The sequence below is a fragment of the Calliphora vicina genome, chromosome 1 (genome assembly GCF_958450345.1).
Source record: "Calliphora vicina chromosome 1, idCalVici1.1, whole genome shotgun sequence".
NCBI lineage: Eukaryota > Metazoa > Arthropoda > Insecta > Diptera > Calliphoridae > Calliphora > Calliphora vicina.
Window position 1 is genome coordinate 97,138,816 of NC_088780.1, and position 21,425 is coordinate 97,160,240.

Consider the following 21,425-nt stretch of genomic DNA (forward strand, 5'->3'; position numbering starts at 1 on the left):
TATTTAGGTATTTGAGGTTTTTCAATTATTTAAGGTTTAATTAACACCCTCTTTGAGCCAAATTAAATTGAAATATTTAAATCGCATCAATGCTATTTTATAGTGTTCAAAATTTACTAGTTTATTATTTATTGCACCCAGTTTTTTTTATTTATTTATTATTATTATTTATATTTAAATAGAAGAGCGAATTTCGGTTAAACAAGCGTGAACTAACGAAAGACGTGCCAACTTCTTGTACGATTTTTACAAAACTGACCGTTGATTTCATTTATATTTCCAGTATTATTTATTTATTCATTATTATTTGTTTGTGTTCATGCAGACTCAAATTCAAGTCTTTTTGTTTTCTTTTATTTATGTCCGCTTTTGTATTTTGTTTATTTGTCATACTCTCATGCTCAGAGAGCAGAAAAGCAATTGACTGTGATAAAAGTGTTGTTAAACCGGATAGTTTGAAAATTGTAACAACTCTTTATTTATTTAAAATGTACAACAACATAATTAAATAGTCACTCAATGCTTTTTTTTTACACGTTTATAAATTCTCAGAAATACAGATACTTTATAATGTACACGAATTCACTTGAAAAATACAGAACACTTTAAGGCACTCAGTTGATGTTTATTCGAATAGCGTCTCTGATAAAACTGACTAACGACTGCAACCTCTGCCACTATTTATAACACTGCATTACCATCTAGAAAGCTCTATTTCTACAATGTTCTTTAACTGAATATTCGAATTCGAATATACGGTCGCAGCAAACAGCGTTGCCAACTTACGATCAATGGTCAACTGAAAGCTTTTATTTAATAATGCCCACATATATGTTACAGTTTGCTATTACAGCACTGTTATTTGAAAGCATTATGCTACTTTTAAATCAGCTCTTAAAATCGTTATATTTGAATTCAAGTACAATTTCGTAACAATATCATGAATTAGAATAAACTAGCATAACCCGGTGCACTTCGCTACCCCTACCCTAGTAAAATTAAAAAAATATGAATGGAAATACGAAAATAACACATACAAAATTAGAGAATCTCTCAATTACAGTTCACTTGATATTCGAAAATAACTAATTTTGTATGGGAGATACCACTCCACTGCTCTGATCCCACCCATTTTTAAACCTTTTATGTAAATATCAAGCTTTATTTTAAGTTTCCTTTATAAGGGAGTGGTCATTCCTACTAAGCCGATCATGCTTAGCTAAACTTCGAACAGGGATCAGGAATAAATTCGTTTTTAGCTAACCTCATTAGAATGGTAATAAATTGATTGATACAGAGTTTAAATTCTCTTAGAATTATAGCTCTCCAGATATTCAAAATTAATTATTTACTTTTCGCCATAACCACTAATGCAATCCCGACCATTTTCAGCCAATCTGTGTAAAATGGTAAGAGAGCTATGCGGACAAAGTTTGAAGAACCATGCAATTATTACTTTGTATGGGAGGTGACTTACATCCTTTTCCGACCTCTCCCATTTTGGGTGTTATGCCCTCTAATCTAATTCCGTCTATATTCAACTAAACTCCGCACAGTAATAAGAAATTAATTCGCTAAAAGTTTAAACACTTTTACAATTATAGTTCTACAGATATTCGAAATTAATTATATACTTTGTATAGGGTATGCAACGCCCACTATTCCATTCCCGAACAATTTCAGCGAAACTATGAAAATTTATAAAAGAGCCATTTAGACTAAGTTTGAAGAATCTTGCAATTATAGCTCACAAAATATTTAGAAATAACTACTTACTTTGTATGGGAGGCGACTCACGATTTTTTCCGACCCGTTCCATTTTTCATTAAACCTCATGCAGTGATAAACCGTTGAAAATCGTCACAATTATAAAATAACTATTTGCTTATCTACAATTACATATTTACCCACATATGCATAAACAGTTTTTTAAATTTGTCAAAGGTTTATAAAACAAATTTTGAATGGAAATTTTGTTTTATAAACCTTTGATAAATTTAAAAATTGTTTATGCATATGGGAGTTAGAAAATAAAAAAAACACCTGCAAAATATGTATATTTATTAAAGCGAATTTAAATTACTAAAGTCTTCTTCTTTGTTTTCTATACAACTCTCACTTAAAACAGAGCGAAATCAATACTGTTTAATTGTTTCTCTTATTTACGCATTGCTTTGTTTACTTTTTAGCTTAAGGTTCACATGTACACGTTTTTGCATATGTGTTAGTAACATCTTTAAACGCTTATAACTCCTAAAAAACTGAACCGATTTCAATAAAATATATATTCTGCACTTCTGTGAATAAATCCCTTTAAAATGGTATATTTCTTGCCCAAATTTAATGTATAATGTGAGCGTAAAAGGGGTCTAAAGAAATCGACTTGCCTATTAATATTATGATTTATATATTATCAAGATTATATGTGTAATTATGTGTTGCCGACTTTCCTTATTTGTATCTACTTTTTCTTTCCAATATTTTGGACTCTATAACAATTTTTTTTAAAAATAAACTTCAAAAATTTCGAAATTTGGCCATAGTGCGCTGCACAGTTGGGCAGAATTGGAAATAAATCTGGCATTTCAAAACGGCTGGTCCGATCGGAATAAAATTTGACATGAGCGTAGCCAAGGAGTATTTGATTTTAAGTTATTGTATCTTATTTTTGAAAACATATGGCAACACTTATTGTGATATGATCATTTTATTTCTCATTCTCTTTGCGCCCATGGATATCATTGTTATTGTTTGTTTTTGTTATCAGTATTTGGGGTTTTTGTTTGTGAGGGGGAGGGAGCACCTAATAATGTTCTCCACAAAAAGCTCTTCATGTAATTGAGTGTTTACAATTCTTTTCTACGCTCACTACTCACACATCCAAGTTTACATGCCATTCAAACAAAAAATGTTTGTCCGCTATTTCTTTATGTGTTTTTGTTGTTTGTCTTTATTACTATTAGTGTTGTTGCTTTTGATTCAGTGTGTTTGGTTTCTACTTATTTTGTTGATTTATTTAATTCATAACATTTGCTGTTTTTACGCTTTTTCAAGCCAAGTTTTTTCGCCTTTTCTTTGTCCAAATACACAAAGCAGTTATTTAGCGGTAGTAATCCATCCATCCATATTGGTCTTAATGTCTGTCTGCCTGTCACTTGTATTTTGTCTTTTCTTCTTTGGTATTGCCTCATTTTATTGCTATTGGTTTTTTTTGTAAATATAGGGTAAACGCTCCTATAGTCGGCATGACCCAGTAGTCGGCATTTTTGACTTAAAAGCTTAATAAATAAGAATAACGATAATTTTATACAAAAGTAAGATTTAACTTTAATTAAACATATACTCATTTATCTTTATGTAATGTTTAAATTTGGGTGAGATGAGTATTTTCATCTATTTTTATCCTCATTAAGTGACCATCTTTCAACTGGTGCGGAAGTGCCTGTTTTTTAAGAAATTTTTTAGTGGCAAGGCCAACTAAAACAAGTTAGTAACCATATCAATTTAAGTAATATTTTTACCAGAGTGGTGTTAACAGATAAAACTTTGTTTAAATATTACCTACAATGTGAAAGTTTTCACAAAAAATATTTTTTTTGGTTATTTTAATTGATGCCGTCATTAGGAACAAAAATTTCTATGATTTTCAATAGTCGGCATAGTGATGCCGACTTCAGGAAAATTGCTAATTTTTTGTATTAAGCTCAAATTCTACAAATTTGTTTATTACTCATCTCTCTTGACAATAGATTTGAAGAAAATGAGTTTGAAATGAGTTTACCCAATAGTCGGCACAGTTTTAATTGAGCATTTTAAGAACTGCCGAGTATAGGAGACCAAGCATCCTGAACTCGGCAGCAGCTTTTTATTTGACTGGAGGTCGTTAAACAAAGTAATATTTAGAGATTCTGTAGGTATTATTAATTCTAACATCTTAGAATTCCAAATATGGACACTCCAGAAAAAAAACCCATGCACCAATATCCTGAAAAAGCCTTAAAATGTTTTCTATGCGAGAGAAAGCCCGATTTCTGTATTAGGTGCCAGTAAACAATATGGAGTTCCGCGTTCAAAAATATAGGACAAATTATACGGTTCCGAAGGTCATATGAAAGTGAGGATTAACTTAACACGGTTCAAACAATCGTGAAGGAAGAGCAGCAAACCACACCATTTGTATATGATCTACCCGGAAAGAAATGGTATAAAGGGCTTTTTAAACTGTTCTCTCTAAAATAATCATGTAAGGTACCTTAATAAACAGGCTCTTTACTAAATCAGTTGGAGTTATTAGTAGGTGATCGGCCTGAAAATGAGAAAAGAAACGGATTTGGATCTAGCTTTTGAAATAGTCAACCGACTAGCTCCTAATATGAGCGTAGAATTGATTCCGATGACATTATCGAAGAGAACAATAACTTAAAAATAAATTATCAAACTATTGAAATTGTGAGTGATCTTACCATAGAGGCAGGCACGTTCATAATTAACAAGGAAAAGTTGAAAATATGGTAGTATCGCCAACTTTAGCTGCAGAAAATCACAATGAAACGTTGAAACCTGTTCACTACTCATCTCCAACTTTATCAAATAATTATTCAAATACTTGGTTTCAGCCTTTTAACTGTTCAAGTCCAATCCCAACAAGTTGTAGTTGTACATTTCAAAGTGTTTTAATAATATTATGGTCACTGGGATATTGTATATGATTGCGGTAACCATAATATGTCTACGTTACCATTAACATGATTGTAAATAAATATATATTTATGGCAATCATTTTCATGATAATGATTTATCATAATATGTTGCTCTCAGAATATGTAACCATAATCCTAGAACAACACAATATGTTGAAGTATTACATCATAAACATGGTTGCCACAAACACATAAATATTTACTACAATCATATGTATATATGATTGCTACAATGATGTGAATGGTAACTTAAACATAAAATAAACATAAGTGGTTACCGCAAACATATACATCATTACAGTGACCATAATAGAAAAATAAAATAAACAAAAACAAATTAAACAAGTAAGAGTGCTATATTCGGCTGTGCCGAATCTTATATACCCTTCACCAAATTATACTTCAAAATTTTAAATATTTTTAGGTAAACAAAATTTAATTTTTTTTCCAGTTGTTTTTTGAATTTTTTGGAAAAAAAAATTTTTCGATTGTTATTTAAAATTTTTTTTTTTTAAATTTTAAAAAAATTTTTTTTTTCAAATTTTAAAATTTTAAAAATTTTTTTTTTGTTTTTTCAATTTTTTTTTAAAAAAAAAAATTCGGGTTCAAAATTTTTTTTCCCGATTTTGACCCATTGTAGGTCCAACTTACTATGGTCTTATATACGTCGTTTCAAATGTCTTTGAAATATCTATCATTAGATATCCATATTGTCTATATAATGTCTTAGTAATCCAGATATAGGTAAAAAAATAGGTCAAAAATCGAGGTTGTCTTGGTTTTTTCCTCATATCTCAGCCATTTGTGGACCGATTTTGCTGATTTTAAATAGCAAAATTCTCGAAAGCATGTCTGACAGAATTATTGAAGATTTGGATCCCGAAGATATCTGGGGTCTTCAGAAAACTGATTTCAACAGACAGACAGACAGACAGACGGACAGACAGACAGACAGACAGACAGACGGACATGGCTTAATCGACTCCGCTATCTATAAGGATCCAGAATATATATACTTTATAGGGTCGGAAATGAAAAATGTAGAAATTACAAACGGAATGACAAACTTATATATACCCTTCTCACGAAGCTGAAGGGTATAAAAAGGAAGATAAAACGAGTTAGGGGCACATGTGAAGAGGATTTGGACACAGATCCTGAGGATGATGGCCTAGAAACGTAGGTAGGAAACCCACAGTGGTTTCACCTCAAATGCACTAATTTATGTTTTTTTATTAGTATTTATTTAAATGGCTGATATTTTAAATAAAAAATAACTTGAATTCTTTTAAGATTTTATTCTTTTCTTAATAAAAAAAGCTATGCCGACTATTGGGTCACAAATTGCCGACATTAGGATCAAGGGTGCCGACTTCGGGTACAAATCGTGTTTTTTCAAAAAAACGTAAATTGCTCAAATTTAATAAAAACTGCTTGAAAAGAATTAATTGAGTCTAAAACTATACAAATTACTAAACAACAATAACCCATTTACATCCCAATACCATGTTCGCACTCATAATGGTATCACTTTAAAAACTGAAAAAAAGTTAAACTGCCGACTACTGGTGCATTCACCCTATTTGTGTTTTTTTTTTTTTGGTTTGTAATTTTATCAAAGTGTGCCAAAGTCAAGTTGTAAAAGTGACTTGGTTTATGTCTTTATTGAATTCATTTTATTTAGCTTAATTTGCAATTTACTATGTATTTTTTAGTAACATCTCTTTTTTTAATACTTTCTTGTTGTTATTTTTGTCATTTTTAAGTAGTATTTTATTTATTTATGTATTATTTTGCATTTGTTTAATCTTATGATAGTGTTTTAATCTGTTAATAAAATAGGTATTTATTTTTGTTTTATCAAATTATAAATTAATTGATAACATAGCTATTTGTTTATGAACTTCTTTAAACTACTGTTTTTTGTTTAGTGCAAGTGTATTTGTCATGGGCAATAAAACATAAATATTTGTATATGGGTGTCTCCATATTTTTTTCTAAACGAACATTTTCTTTGGTATGTTGTACCTACATTTGTACTGGGATTTGGCCTTTGAGTGTGACTCGGATCTAATAGCGGTATCCATTTATCTCTTCTTTTGTATTTTTATTCTTTGTAATCTGAATTTTCTTATTTCTTTCTTTTTAAATTCAGTAAAATTCATTGGTGAAATTAGGCTACAATTCTATATTACCAAAGTGTGCCGAATTACATCGCGATTTTGTGTTAATATTTGTGTTACTTTAGTTTAAAGATGTTTTTTTTAGTGAAATATATAATAATACTTATTTATGTCTTATGTCGATTTTAGCAACAAAAAATTTCAAATAACGCCCAAAAGTTCACCGTTATTAGAGTTATTGATTCTGAATAAAATAACGAAAAGTTTATTGTCGGTCACGCCTACTTTTGGGTGGGGCTTTTAAGTTTCATAATATTGCGAACTTTAAAGCCCAAAAAATCCCAAAAAAGTAGATTTTGTATAAAAAAAATAGTATAATTTTCGGGAGATGGTTTGTGAGGTTCAGAAGTATTGAATTAGACACGAAGGACACAGATCGCCCAGGTCAGCCAAAAAAGATTGTAAAAAATATTGTTGTCATACTAAACAAGAGCTTGCAAATAATTGGGAGCTACTCAATTATCAATTTCAAAACGTTTGCAATAAGCAGGATTCATTCAAAAGCAGGGGAATTAAGCTAACAATTTTGTATGTCTGAAATGCTGCTTGATCGCTATAAAAGAATCATTACTTGCGATGAAAAATGTATTCATTACGATAATCCGAAGCGTAAGAGATCGTATGTGATGCCCGGCCAACCAGCCGAATCGACACCAAATTCAAATATCCATGGCGCTAAGTAATTCTCTGCATTTGGTGGGATCAGAAGAGTCCTAACTATTATGAGCTGCTGATTCATTTGAAGCGAACATTATCCGAAAAACGTCCAGAATGAAATCGTAATATTCCATCATGACATGCAATACCTGCTAAAAACTGTTTAGAATGAAGTGGTTGGGAAGTTTTGCCTCAGCCGCCTATAGTCCAGACCTTGACCGATCCGAATACTATTTGTATCGATCGATGCAGAACTTTCTCTCTAGAATACGCTTCACTTCGGAACAGAGTATCCGAAATTGGGTTGATTCGTTCTTGGCCTCAAAAGATGATCAGTTCTTTTGGCGCGAAATCAATTTGTTGCCAGAAAGATTGGAAAAGGTCATAATAGTCATGACCAATACATTGAATAAATTTATATTGATCATATGTTTAAAAATAAAAGATAAAATTTTAAAAAATCCACATTAATATAATTTCGTTCTACAAAATATACTTTCGTTCTACGTTTTAAAACACAAGAAGTCCTAGAAAACCGAGGTTATTGCTAGTAAACGTATGTGTCCAAAAATTAATAAAAAAAGACTGAACCGGTAAAATATTTTGAATCAAAATATAGGTATGAAAGTATAGTTTTATTCTTGCAAGGAATAGAACAGCCCATTTCAAACAACACGAATATTAATCTAATATTAACAGATTTATATTTTTTTTATAAAAAAACACCACAATTCGTTTAAAAAAATGTTTTTAACCCTAATTTTGCCCATTTTTAAATAAATACACAAAATATAACTTACTGCGTTCGTTAATAGCTAATAATTTCGCTTTCACACGCACTTAAGAACCCCCGGTGAACAACTGAATGCCAATGAAATATTTTAAAACAAACAAATACAAATATTATACAATTTAGTGGAGGACAAGTTCAAAAGGTTTAAAGAAACCCCACCCGTAAACCCACCAAATAATATCAATACAAAGATAAAGACACATATAATCGGCTTAAAATTAAGATTAGAGAACAAAGTATATGTAAGTACTTGTTGTATTCGAAAGAATGTATAAAAATAAAACTATAAAGAGGAAGAAAAACTTATCAGGGGAATAAATGAAAGAACGAAATTGGTGGAAATAAAATTGAAAAATGCAAACTAGAAGAATGATTTAGAAAATATATATAAATGGTATGCATAATTTGTACTTGAATAAAAGTACATTATTGAATAAATATAAAATTTTATCGATTTGAAATCATAAATGCAATTTTTCCAATGATTCTATTATATTTGACAATGTACGATTTCTCAATACCTATGAAATAGCATAGTTTTTATTTGAAAGATTTTTGTAAAACCAGGTAACAGGGGAATTTTAGGAATAGGCACCATCACAATGATATATAAGTATTTGAATATAAACTGCATCACCAGAATTCCTGAAGCGAAACATAGGATGGAGCAACCAATTTAATTAAAAACACAGGAACCGTTCTACTTATATACCGGCGCTGGTAAGATGTAGACATGTGCCTCCGTCTTCTAGATCACAATGGGGTCTTTTAGACTGAGATATAGTATAAAACACCGAGTAGATTAAAAGAATAATTATATAACCGGCCCAGTTCGTATTTACATGGATAGTAAAACTGCTATCAAATTACTATGATAGAGGTTAGGTTAAACACGTGGCTTTTCTTGGTCCCGTTGTGATACCTGGATAGAAAGCGGTCAGAAAGAAAATAATTTCCCATAACTGACCAGTTTAACTCTGTTGCACCTATGAAGGCATCTAGCCTTCTGACCTCCGTCCGCGACAGATCTGTCAGGTCGTGCAGAACGAAATACAGTTGATGTTAAGTCTAACAGCGCATACAATACACTAACTGACTGCAACTATTTATATACACAGTGCCATCTTCTAGTAGTTTCATGAATTATCTTATAATGGACAAAACTAGAATGTTCTATTTGTAGAGATTTTAGCAGCTTTAACAGTCAATGTCATACCCACAATTAGATTTCTCGCCGATTTGCCGTCAGCACCTTCCCATATACTACAGTGAATGTCACTTAAAATCGTACACCATCGTAGTAAAATTTTATTCATTAGTTTTAGAAAGTTGATGTTTTGGAAATATTTTAAAATGCTATTTTTATATTGTGTGTGCTATTACCTATCAGAAAATTGGGTATAATTTTAATTGCCCTTATCCACAAATAAAAAAATTGGGTAAGACTGTCAGTGCCTAGAATATCAACGCTTCATTTAAAATCGTAAAGGCACTAAAAAATAGCAAATGATACCCTACAAAGTATTAGGATTATTTAATATTAACATTTTTTTTAATTTTTAAAGTTTTAATTATAATTTAATATAATTGTACGAATTTAAGTGAAATATGAATTTTGTGATGTTCTTTAATTTTCATCAATATTTTTTTAATGAATTGAGGTTTTGTTAACTTTTTTGTTGAAATACATATTTTTTGTTTCAATTAATAAAATGACTTTTAATTTTTTATATAATCACCTATTATTGCCTGTATAATTTCATAATATTTAAAAAAAAATATGTTGTACGATTTTGAGTGACACTCACTGTATATAGGCAGCCATTTATCAACTTCAGACTGTTGCACAGGGCCCAATATGATTTCATCAATGGACTTCCATCCGGACTTCACACCAATCGTTAAGTTAGTCGAACATTAATGACGCATTGCTTTTCTTCGATATTTGTACTCTGTTTGTTCTCTTGGGTGCAATGTTGTCTTGAGAGCCAGACACCATCTTTTCTTAATTGGAGCTTTGCAGTTACGCTGAATGTGACCTACTTTACCACAGTTATAACATTTGATTCTAGCCTGCTATGCTGATCTTCTAATGCCTTCATTCCTGTGTAGAGATTATCTTGGCGGTTTCATGTGCCAATGCGAATGAGACGGTTTCTGCAAACAATGGCTTCATTGCGGCACATACCGGATGTTTTACGTCATGAATGCCCATCACAAATGCTCAATCTTGAATTGATCCATCAACTGGATAAGATAGGTTTATCAAACGATCAATATCGCGAAGTCCAGCAGCGTCTCATTGGCTTTCTGCACTCTACCACGTTGTTGTAGCAACATGAACAATTTTACTATGTTTAATCTGGGGGTCACTGGACTTAGTGAAGTAGGGCTGGCTGGACAGTTGAAAATTTGGAGGGTGTCATGGGGACCTCGACCACATGCTGGGCATAAGATGAGGACGGTACGGTCAATGCGGGAACAGAAGTCATTAAGCCTGTTGCACCATCCTAATCTTAGTTGTGCCAGAACGACTCTTGTTTTATGCGGCAGAATCTTCTCGGCGTCTACCATCGGTGGTGAGCGATCTTAAAGTACGACATTCATACGGTATCCTCCTACCGCGGATGGCGTGTCTATGAATGTCGTTCAAAGCTGTCATCTACGAGCTGCGATCAAATGGATCCTGCACATACCTCTGTATGATCTCCTCGTATTTTCTAAGGTCCTGTCTGACATGCCTCGGGGGAAACTTTAACTGTGTGATGTTGAAATTTGGATGACTCCTCCGGTGACATCCCAGAAGAAACTGTTGCTTCAGCATGACGTTATGTTCCCTGACCGGTAGACCCGTGGGGACATTCCCACGACAGCCGGTTCTACGTACCGGAATGACCCGAAGATCTTCGGCCAAGGGCTGTCAACCCAGAAGAAACAACAATACTCTACCACGCAATTCTATTCGATATATTTCTTTCCTGTGTTCGCTACCGGAGCAGCCATTGTGTCTTCCTCATTATTCCAGCAGTTCATTGGAACGCATTCCAGAACATCTTCAACACTTCCCTTCAATGAAAAAACCTACTCTGTAGAGTTTTCTTCATTGTTCGATAAGTTTTTCTTGACAACTGTATCAAACTTGAACTAGTTGCCTATGCTCTACTAGAGCTTTCAGGAATAATTCTCACAGGAGCATCATGGCATTGAAGATTATTTACCTTTATTTCTAGATCATGTAGTTTTCTATCGACGCCATTCTCTAAGTCTACACCTTTCGCTAAATCGGAATGGTTTTTAATAACGTCTACCGTTTGTAGACGTTCCGCCGAAATTTGCTGAAGATTCTCATCAGTCGCTTTAGAAGATTCTTGAAATTTAATTTTCTTCTTTAACTTTAGCCAGAAGTTTCTCGTTGCTGACTTTAAAAGCTTTAACTTCTTTAAATTTTTTCATCAAAGCAGCAAACATTGTGCTTAAATCCTTGTTTTTGCAAGGGTAAAGACTTTCACTTTTTCTTTATACTCAAATTCGAAAGTTCCGATTACAAATCAAATCAGTTTAGTAGTTTAAAATTGTAACAACTCTTTATTTATTCAAATTTACACAACTGTTTAAATATACACACACTTATATTACACACTTTATAATGTACAAGAAACAATGTTAATGTAGTAATCAATAATACTCAACAATATGGTTTAATTTAATATTAATTCTTAGGATTTTTTTATTTTTGTATTGCACCATGAAATTATTCTATAGTCATTTCCTCTCATGCAAAACCCGTTAAAAAACAACAAACCACAAACAACAGCGCCATCTTTGTTTCTCAGTCACAAATCTACAAATCAACCGCTGTTGCAGAAAACAACCGCAGTAAAGCTCTCCATCACAATTTGACATTTCTCTTTTGCTGTGTACTTCAATTCTTGTTGTTTTGTTTTGATCTCTGCTACATAATGAGTAATTACAATAATTGTTGTTAAAAAATACGAAGAAAAATAAATAAAAACTATTTACAATTACAACAAAACCATAAATAACAAATTATTATTAATCTAATAATAAAGAACAAACGAATGAAAATTTATAGTTTATTGCACTAGACATTTGCAAGTGTTAAAATTCCCAGAAAATGTCTTCGAAAGTCATAAATTACATGGGCATGAGTATAGTGGAGCCCCAGGAAAGAATGCGCCATTTGGTCAACCATGGCAACATGAATGATGTGGATCCTAAACAGTCTATAAGTCGGTAAGTTTAAATTGAGGAAAACTGTGTTGGTTCCTGAATGAAAATTGTATTAAGCAACATTTTTGCATAACTTTAACCTTGTTTTTGGGGGAGCTTGTATGTCTTTTTGCAGTTGTGTTTTGGAATTATAAAAAAAGCAAAAGACAAATGCAAGTGGCAGTTAAACAAGGTCATTAAAATGACCTTATAATGAGGTTATTTGAAAAGCCTTTTTTATCTATACCTAGTGAAGGTTAGACTCCTGTTGATATGTGTACTTTTACAAAACACTTGTATGGAATATTGCATTTTAAAAACTTGTTTTTTTTTTGGTTTTCTTGCAGTTACTATCGCTCTGGCACTGAAATGTTACGCATGGCTCAAGTGTATCTCGCTGAGGGGGAGCATGAAAATGCCTTCATACTTTATATGAAATATCTAACATTGTTTGTGGAGAAGATACGCTCCCATCCCGACTATCCCAGCATTAAGTCTGAAATGAAATTCATTAATAAACGTATCAAAGATGAGGTTATGCCCACTTCGGAAAAGTTGCGCGTTAAACTATTGGATCGTTATCAAAGGGAATATGAGCAATTTCTGGCCAATAAAGAGGCAGAACGTGTACGTGAAATGGAACGTGATCGTCGTATACGAGAAGCGGCTGCTAACAATTCGACAAAAACTGCATCGCTAATACCCGCCAATCTACACGTTCAAATGGATCCCAATGTTCAGCCTATGGCACCCGATATAAGTTTACTGGATCAGGTGGTGTATCCCAATGATTTTCCAACGGGTGGCCATAAGTCAAATTTACTATTGCCAACGGATAGTTTGGATAAGGAGGATAAACGATCAAAGTAAGTTTTTAGACTTGTTAAAAAATGTGAAGTTTGGCAATAGTTTTTTGTGATATACTATTTTCATTTTATAAAATTTAGTAGTTTCTATTTATAATAATTGTTTGTATAAATATCTTCTTTTAAGCCTTCCCTCAAAGCCCTCTTTCGATCGTACACAAAAACCTCAATACGATCGCTCCAATTCCCTGCTGGAAGGTTCACTGCGCCCCGTTGTCATACCACAAAATACAATGGATGTATTTCTACAACTTGCACAGACGAATACCATAAAAAATATTGAAACTTGTGGCATCTTGGCGGGTCATTTGGCCCATAATCGTCTGTTTATAACTCATATTATAATACCCAAACAACAAGGTACCCCCGACTCGTGCATCACCATACATGAAGAGGAAATATTTGAAGTACAAGATGAACAAAATTTAATAACATTGGGATGGATACACGTGAGTTTGAAAAATGAAATAAAAAGTATGAATAGTGAAATATGTAAATGATTGTTTTGTTTGTTATTAAAGACACATCCTACGCAGACATCATTCTTATCATCGGTGGACTTGCATACACATTGTTCGTATCAGATAATGATGCCCGAGGCTATTGCCATTGTTTGCGCACCAAAATATCAAACGTAAGTAACGAATCGTTTATATATAGTTACTGGCAGTTATGTGGTTTCTAAAGGAAACAAGTTAAAGTGATTTACATATCGTCACATAAAATGCAAAATGGCCTATCAACACTTTTTTAAATTTTACAGAAGAGACAAAAAACATAATAAAATTTGATTTTCTTTCTCCAATAAAGTTGTTATTTTTAAAAATAGAAAGCTAAACATTTGTGAAAACGTGTGCCTTGATTGGCTGTACCAATATCAATTAAAAAAAACTCAATTTCGATTTTTTTAGATGTTACGCCCTTTTGCATTTCAGGTGACGAAATGTGGAAATAGTCGGGGTTGTCAAAGAATCCAATCATTGTCGGAATCGGTTTTGAAAACGACACAAAAGGTACATTTGACTTATGAAATCCAATGTAATTTTTTGTTTAATCGATAAAGAATTTAATTCTAGATCGAATATAAAACTGATAACTTTTGATTTCACGAGACCAATGTACTCTATCTGTCGTTTTCAAAATTGATTCCGACAATGATTGGATTCTATGACAACACCGAATAATTAAAATTAAATTATTTTTGACTTGCTTTTCTTTATAAATTGGGAAACAGATATTTAAAACTTAAAAACAATAATTTTTTTATTCCAAATCCTGAAATATATTTTTATACCAATATTTTTCTTTAATTTTAGTAACGGTTTCTTTATACTTACCCCATCTTATGGTCTGAACTATATTGCTGAATGTAGAAAAAGTGGATTTCATCCACATCCCAATGATCCACCATTGTTTATGGTAAACTAAACACAAATTTTCCTTTTTACACAAAATTTAATCATATTTTTCTGTTTTTATTTGTGAATTTTCCAGGAAGCCCCACACATTCAAATGGAGTCCGATCAAAAGATACGTGTAGTGGATCTGCGCAGATAGTTTAAGGAATTCTTTATCTAAAAAGAGCAAAACGAATTTAAGGGCTTATTAATTGAAACAAAAAGCTTAACAGAAATCTGACCTAAAAAAAGAAAGAACTAAAAATTATTCAAAATTATTATAATAAAAAAAATATAACTATAAATACTTAAACTATTTTGGCGGCATTAAATGTAAAACTAAATTAAAACCCTATAATTTGTGTTTGGCTAAAATTCTCTACTACATAATTCATACAAAACCAATTTACTTTAATAAACATAAAAATAAAAAATTATAAAGTGCTTTAATAAACAAAATTACACAGTACAACATTTTTCAGTCCATTGCTTTGGGACTCAATTCTGACAATTGCACGTGAAAGTAGCCCCAAAAATAAGAACTTCTGTATCATTAGTTTTGTCAAGTTGGCTGCCGTAATAATTTAATGGCCATACGAATTTTTTTTCCTCAAGGTAGATTTTTATCACTTTTTCTATATTTTAGAACGTTTATATCTCATATACCGTACGGAATATCTCTTTTGTGCCTGAAGCAAAATTGTATATATTGAAAAGTAGAAGAAAAGTACGGAACATACCTACCCGAAAAAGGTGCATCCAGTGCCTTAAAAATCGCAAAAATGCCCATTTTTTAAATTTTTTTACCAATTTTTCACCTTTTTTGCTCAATAACTGGATTACAAATCCAATTATGGACCGAACACCATGAAATTAGGTCGTGTGATTTGTGTTTATATGAAAGTTATTTATCATGAATTTTGCTTGTATACCATCATTTTTAACAGATTTATTCACTTTAAAGTGATTTTCGGAAGCGGGTCTTATATGGGAGCTATGAATAATTATGGACCGATCATAAAACAATTTGGTACATATAATTTGCTCGGCACAAGGACGAAGCCTGTTGAAATTGCCTGAAATCGGTTCATTATTTCACCTAGCCCCCATACAAATGTCCTCCCGAAATTGGACTTTATCGGTCATAAATGTTTAATTTATATATGTATCTACACAAATTTCGCTCCAAATAAGTTTTATATATACAAAATTCATGTCACCAAATTTTATTATGATCGGTCCATAACTAGTCATAGCTCCCATATAAGACCCGCATCCGAAAATCACTTTAAAGTGAATAAATCTGTTAAAAATGATGGTATACATGCAAAATTCATGATAAATAACTTTCATATAAACACAAATCACACGACCTAATTTCATGGTGTTCGGTCCATAATTGGATTTGTAATCCAGTTATTTAGCAAAAAAGGTGAAAAATTGGTAAAAAATGGGCATTTTTGCGATTTTTAAGGCACTGGATGCACCTTTTTCGGGTAGGTATGTTCCGTACTTTTCTTCTACTTTTCAATATATACAACTTTGCTTCAGGCACAAAAGAGATATTCCGTACGGTATACGAGATATAACCGTTCTAAAATATAGAAAAAGTGATAAAAATCCACCTTGAGGAAAAAAAATTCGTATGGCCATTAAATTATTACGGCAGCCAAATTGACAAAACTAATGATGCATAAGTTCTTATTTTTTGGGCTACTTTCACGTGCAATTGTTAGAATTGAGTCCCAAGATCATGTGTTGTACTGTGTTATTGAATAATTAAAAATGGAAACCTGTTGAAATAACAATACAGCATAAATAACAAGAAATATGTAATAATAACAAATAATTGATGACAAACCGATATTTTTAGAAAAGTATATATATTTTTTCAAACATTTTTAAAGTAAAAATAAAATACATACAATGTAAAACTACTATGGCCTATAAAAAATTTTGATTTAATTGTTAAATTGCTGCATTTTATTGCATTGTTATTTATTTTCTACTTTTAATTTTAGATCTTTTTAAACTTTTGTTACTAAAGCATTTGTTTTATTGTTATTTATATATTATTAAAACACTTTTATGTTTCTTAATATATTCAATTTACCTTATACAATTATTTATATATTTAGTTTTTGTTAATATTAAATAAAAAACCTAATTTATTAAAACTAGCGCCATATGAAAACTACAACTATTTGCAAACAAAAAAAAAAAAAAATACACGCTTAAATATTTAAACAAAATCCCAGTTATGTTTATTTTTAATTATTTAATAACTAATAAAAATATACTAAAAAATACTTTAACAACTACATAGTGTTTCATGTCCTGAAATTATAAATTACATATATATACATACAGATATATTTGATGTACGTTTATTTCTTTATTAGCTCCATATTTATTTATGGTAAACTGAAATCCAACATATTTAAAAAAAAGAAGAAAAACAAGAAATTTAAATAATTGATATTTTTAAAAGTGTAATTTAAGAAGAATATTATATACAATACATACATATATTTTAAATGGGAGTATAAACATAACAAACAACTAAATAATGCTTGTAATTTATTTAAATATAACAATAAAAATAATAGATGCATTCAAAATTAGTTGTTTAATATGTATGCAGCATGCCTTTGTACTGCTTAGTTTATTTAAATGCGGTTCACAGTAAGCTAATTTAGAAGAGTCTAAGATGCAAAGCCTTTCGTCCTTTGTACATCTCACATGGGCCCATTGATTGTTCCCTTTGTGTTACCTGAGGAAGATAAAGAAAACAGAAAAGAGGGAGAGAAATAAAAGAGAATAGGGAAGGCTATAAGTTGAGTAGTAAGTAGGGTATTCATTCGACTAATGATCGTTCGATTAATCGAATAATTTCTTACGAATAATTATTCGAACAATTTAAAAATGGCCATTTTCGAATAACGAATAATTCAAACAATTGCTTAAAATTTTTCATAATTTCAAATCTAAATAAGTAATAATGACTCACAAAAATTTTATTGTTTCTGAAATTCGACAAATAACTAAAGACAAAGGGACTTTCAATCAATGTAGATGAGTGTTCCGATAGCTGCTTCTATAAATATATAAATATTACTGCAAGAAGTTACAATTCTAAAAACAAATCTTTCAACATTTTTAACTTAGGACTTGAACCAATGAAAATAAAAAGTACGGAATAAAATATTTGTTATTTAGCTTGCGAAATATTAGAAGAATCGAAATTAATAATCAAAACTTTAACTTAGATTAGAGTGGAGTTAAATGTGATGGAGAATGTGATTTTGAAACGGTCGTCGAAAGTGATATTGAGGATGACATTTATAATGATTACATTGAAATTGCCTTCGTCTATTAATTTGATCTTAAAATATACATATGTATATAAGTGATGTTATTAACCGCGTACATAAGTGTTGCAAAATATTTAATAAATCGAATGATAAACACAAATATTGCAAACTAACGTTTTGTTGCAAGAAAAGTTCGTCTTATACATGATTTTGAACATCGTTGAACATCTTTGTCTAATATGGTAATAAACTTTTTGCGTATTTGTAAATGCGTCAATCATGCACTGCCTGACTTCAAATTAGCCACGTTCACTAACAATGATATCAAACTTTGGACAGATTCCCTTTATTGTGTAATTCCCCAAGACCACTTTATTAAGACCACTTTGATGTATAATACAATTTGTTAAAAATAATTTAGAAATAGTGAATAATTAATTTACTAAAGAATTAGTTACTCAATTTAAAACCCGAATTAATGAACGACATAAAAAAGTTCTTAATACGTTTATATTGTGTTTGAATTCAGGATCATGTCCAACTAGCTCAAATTTTTTAAAGCATAGCTCCAAAACGGAAACTAAAGGGTTAGCTAGTCAATTGTTTTGTAGATTATTCGGGAGTTAATCTCATCGGAATATTTCTGTTGAAAATTTAATAATGGATTTTGTTTCCGAATGTTTTTTAACATTATCAGTACTTAAATTTTTAACTTAACGTTATTTTTGTTTTTCTTTAACAATAAAATATTAAAAAATCCACATCAAAACTTCATTCTTTACTTTTTTAAAAAAATTTAAATTATTCGAATAATTCGATTAATTTTAAACGTGTGATCGAATTATTCGAACAAGTTAAAATCTCTTATTCGAATTATTCGTTTTATTCGAACAAGAGAAAAATCGAATAATTCGAACATCCTAGTAGTAAGTCTAGTAAGAGTAGGGTTGTTTTAGATGGAAATTAGATGAGTTAGAGAAGAAGTTCAGAGAGCGCAGACTATCATGCGACAGATGCGGTGTCACTATATGGTGCGATTTGCGTATCCGGTCTAACTAGAGATGCTAATCGGGACTGATTTTTAAAAATCCCGGGGTTCGGGATTTGGTAAAGAGTCCCGAAATCCCGACCCGGGGTTTCGGGATTTTCGGGAAATCTAAAATCCCGAAAATTATAAGAAAGAAACGTACATAATTATGTCTTTACAATTGAAAGTAAATTTTTTATTTAGCAATTCATTTTTACTAGACACTAAAAAGCATAAAATACTTGCATCAGCACATTATATATGAAGAAATAACCATAAAGTATGTACATACATTAGGCCGGGTCGAATTGTATGGACGATAAAAAAAGTAAAAAATCGTATAGCAGAAACGCAATCTATGGAAAATTCTAAGAAATTTTCCTCAAGAAACCATAGGTCTTAAATGAAATCCTATCTTGCGAATTTGACTTTTATCCAATGATATTTCAGTATATATTTTTTTAATAGTTTTTTTATTGGATAAAATTCGAAATGAGCAAGATAGGATTTCATTTTAGGAATATGGTTTCTTGGGGAAAATTTCTTAGAATTTTCCGTAGAATGCGTTTTTGCTATACGATTTTTTATGAAAAAATCGACCTAGCCTAATGTACATACTGGTAAAAAACAGTACCTTAGTAAAAAAATAGTGTTTATTTTAAATAGCTTCTTAAGAATACTATTGCATCTATGGTTTCATCTGCCATTCTGGAACGAATTTTGTTTCCGACATATGCTGCTGCCGAAAAACATCTTTCACATTGGCAAACCCGTTTGCAAATACTTATTACAAATCTGCAAGTATTTTTCTCTTGTTCCTTCAGAAATAAAATGATATATTTATTTTGCAATTTGCAAATCTCATTATAATTTGGTTTCGTAATTGTTATTTGGGTTATTTACATTTATTAATAATATCTTTTAGCCTTTTAGCAATCTAAATATTTTAATTTTGTTGGAGCTCCTTATCTGAGATAAAATCAATTTCATTTGAAGAGGATTTAAATTGAGTTTTGTTAGATAACTTACAAAAAAGGTGAAGAATGGATATTCTAAAGCCCCACTCAAGGAAAACCAAAAATACCGTTTTCCTTTCTTCCCGTTTGGCATCTCTAGGTCTAACTAACCATCTGCTTTTCCTAATAAAGGCATCATCTATAAGGTGGTAAAGGATCTTCCCCTTAGAGCCTGGCACGCAGATCACCTAGTGTCGGTCAGTTACAGAAGAAGTGTAAAATGGTAAAAGGAGCAAGATCCTCCTCATTTTGACAACTCCTGCAGAAGTCATGGTGTGGCAGCCCAAGTCTAACAGCATGCAAATCACATGAAATCTTAATAACAAATTGAGATCAGTACAAATAAGAGCTCTGTGGCTTAGTGATTAGCGCATTTAACTATAACAAGAGAGTTTATGTATTCAATCTCGCTTTCTGCGGGCTAACTAATTCGATATGGAGGAACTTATTCCATGAACTGCATGGTATATAAACCAAAATACGCTTACATGTGTTCGTTATCACTTTTAGTTCAAGAGATAATTAAGCTGACAATTTTTTTTGTTGCTAAATGTTTTTTATGTGACGTTTCATCCAGTTATCTGGACTCTATACAAATTATATTAAATTTTCGGACCAAAAATATAGCATATTTTTTACGTGTTTTCACATTCAGCCCAATCATGAATAAAAAATCCGCGGGAGTTTTTTCCATTTTCCCATTTTTAACACTGAATTTTGAATAGCAAAAATGCGAAAAGGAAAAAACTCCCGTGAAATTTTTTATTCATGATTGGGCTGATTATTTCTCTTATAGAAAAACATTTTTTCGTACTCATATATGGGGGATTTCATGTCAAGTGAACCAACTTTTGAAAACGATATCTTCAGTTCGGTATAAAATTTGCACCAGGCACAATTTTTCAAGAAGATTAGTGAAGAACTCTCTGAGTTAGAGGGGGTCATTAGACATTTTGGCCAAACAGGTGTTTTTTCTCTTCCATGTAACTTATTACCTATTGTTCTATATATCCCAAATAGTTTAGATCATAAAGAAAATATACTTAGAGTGGAAACTCTGCTTTCAAAGACCTAACTCAATTGTCAAAAACCTAAGTGGTGTATAAAAACTATGTGAACACAAAAACAACACTCGTGTGTGTAACTTTTTTGAGTAATTTTTAGATAGGTTTATTATAGGCTATTTCTTCAATCTTTGGAAAAAAAAATCAAAAACTTTTTTGACTTTTCAAAATCAGAAGA

General features: G+C 31.2%; 1 protein-coding gene across 1 annotated transcript; it reads left to right on the forward strand.

The window, feature by feature from the left end:
- Window positions 1–12,285: 12,285 nt before the first annotated feature.
- LOC135963378 (STAM-binding protein-like) lies at window positions 12,286–16,763 on the forward strand. Its single transcript, XM_065515207.1, has 6 exons — window positions 12,286–12,587; window positions 12,911–13,429; window positions 13,557–13,878; window positions 13,951–14,063; window positions 14,746–14,848; window positions 14,924–16,763. Exons 1-6 carry the CDS (start codon window positions 12,469–12,471, stop codon window positions 14,984–14,986), a joined length of 1,239 nt encoding a protein of 412 aa, XP_065371279.1. The 5' UTR covers window positions 12,286–12,468; the 3' UTR covers window positions 14,987–16,763.
- Window positions 16,764–21,425: the final 4,662 nt, after the last annotated feature.

Excerpts from the sequence above, each read along its gene's own strand:
- LOC135963378 (XM_065515207.1), top strand. The coding sequence starts at position 12,469 with ATGTCTTCGAAAGTCATAAATTACATGGGCATGAGTATAGTGGAGCCC. Across the intron at positions 13,879-13,950 it reads TAACATTGGGATGGATACAC|ACACATCCTACGCAGACATC; the intron begins GTGAGTTTGAAA and ends TTGTTATTAAAG. Across the intron at positions 14,849-14,923 it reads ATGATCCACCATTGTTTATG|GAAGCCCCACACATTCAAAT; the intron begins GTAAACTAAACA and ends TGAATTTTCCAG.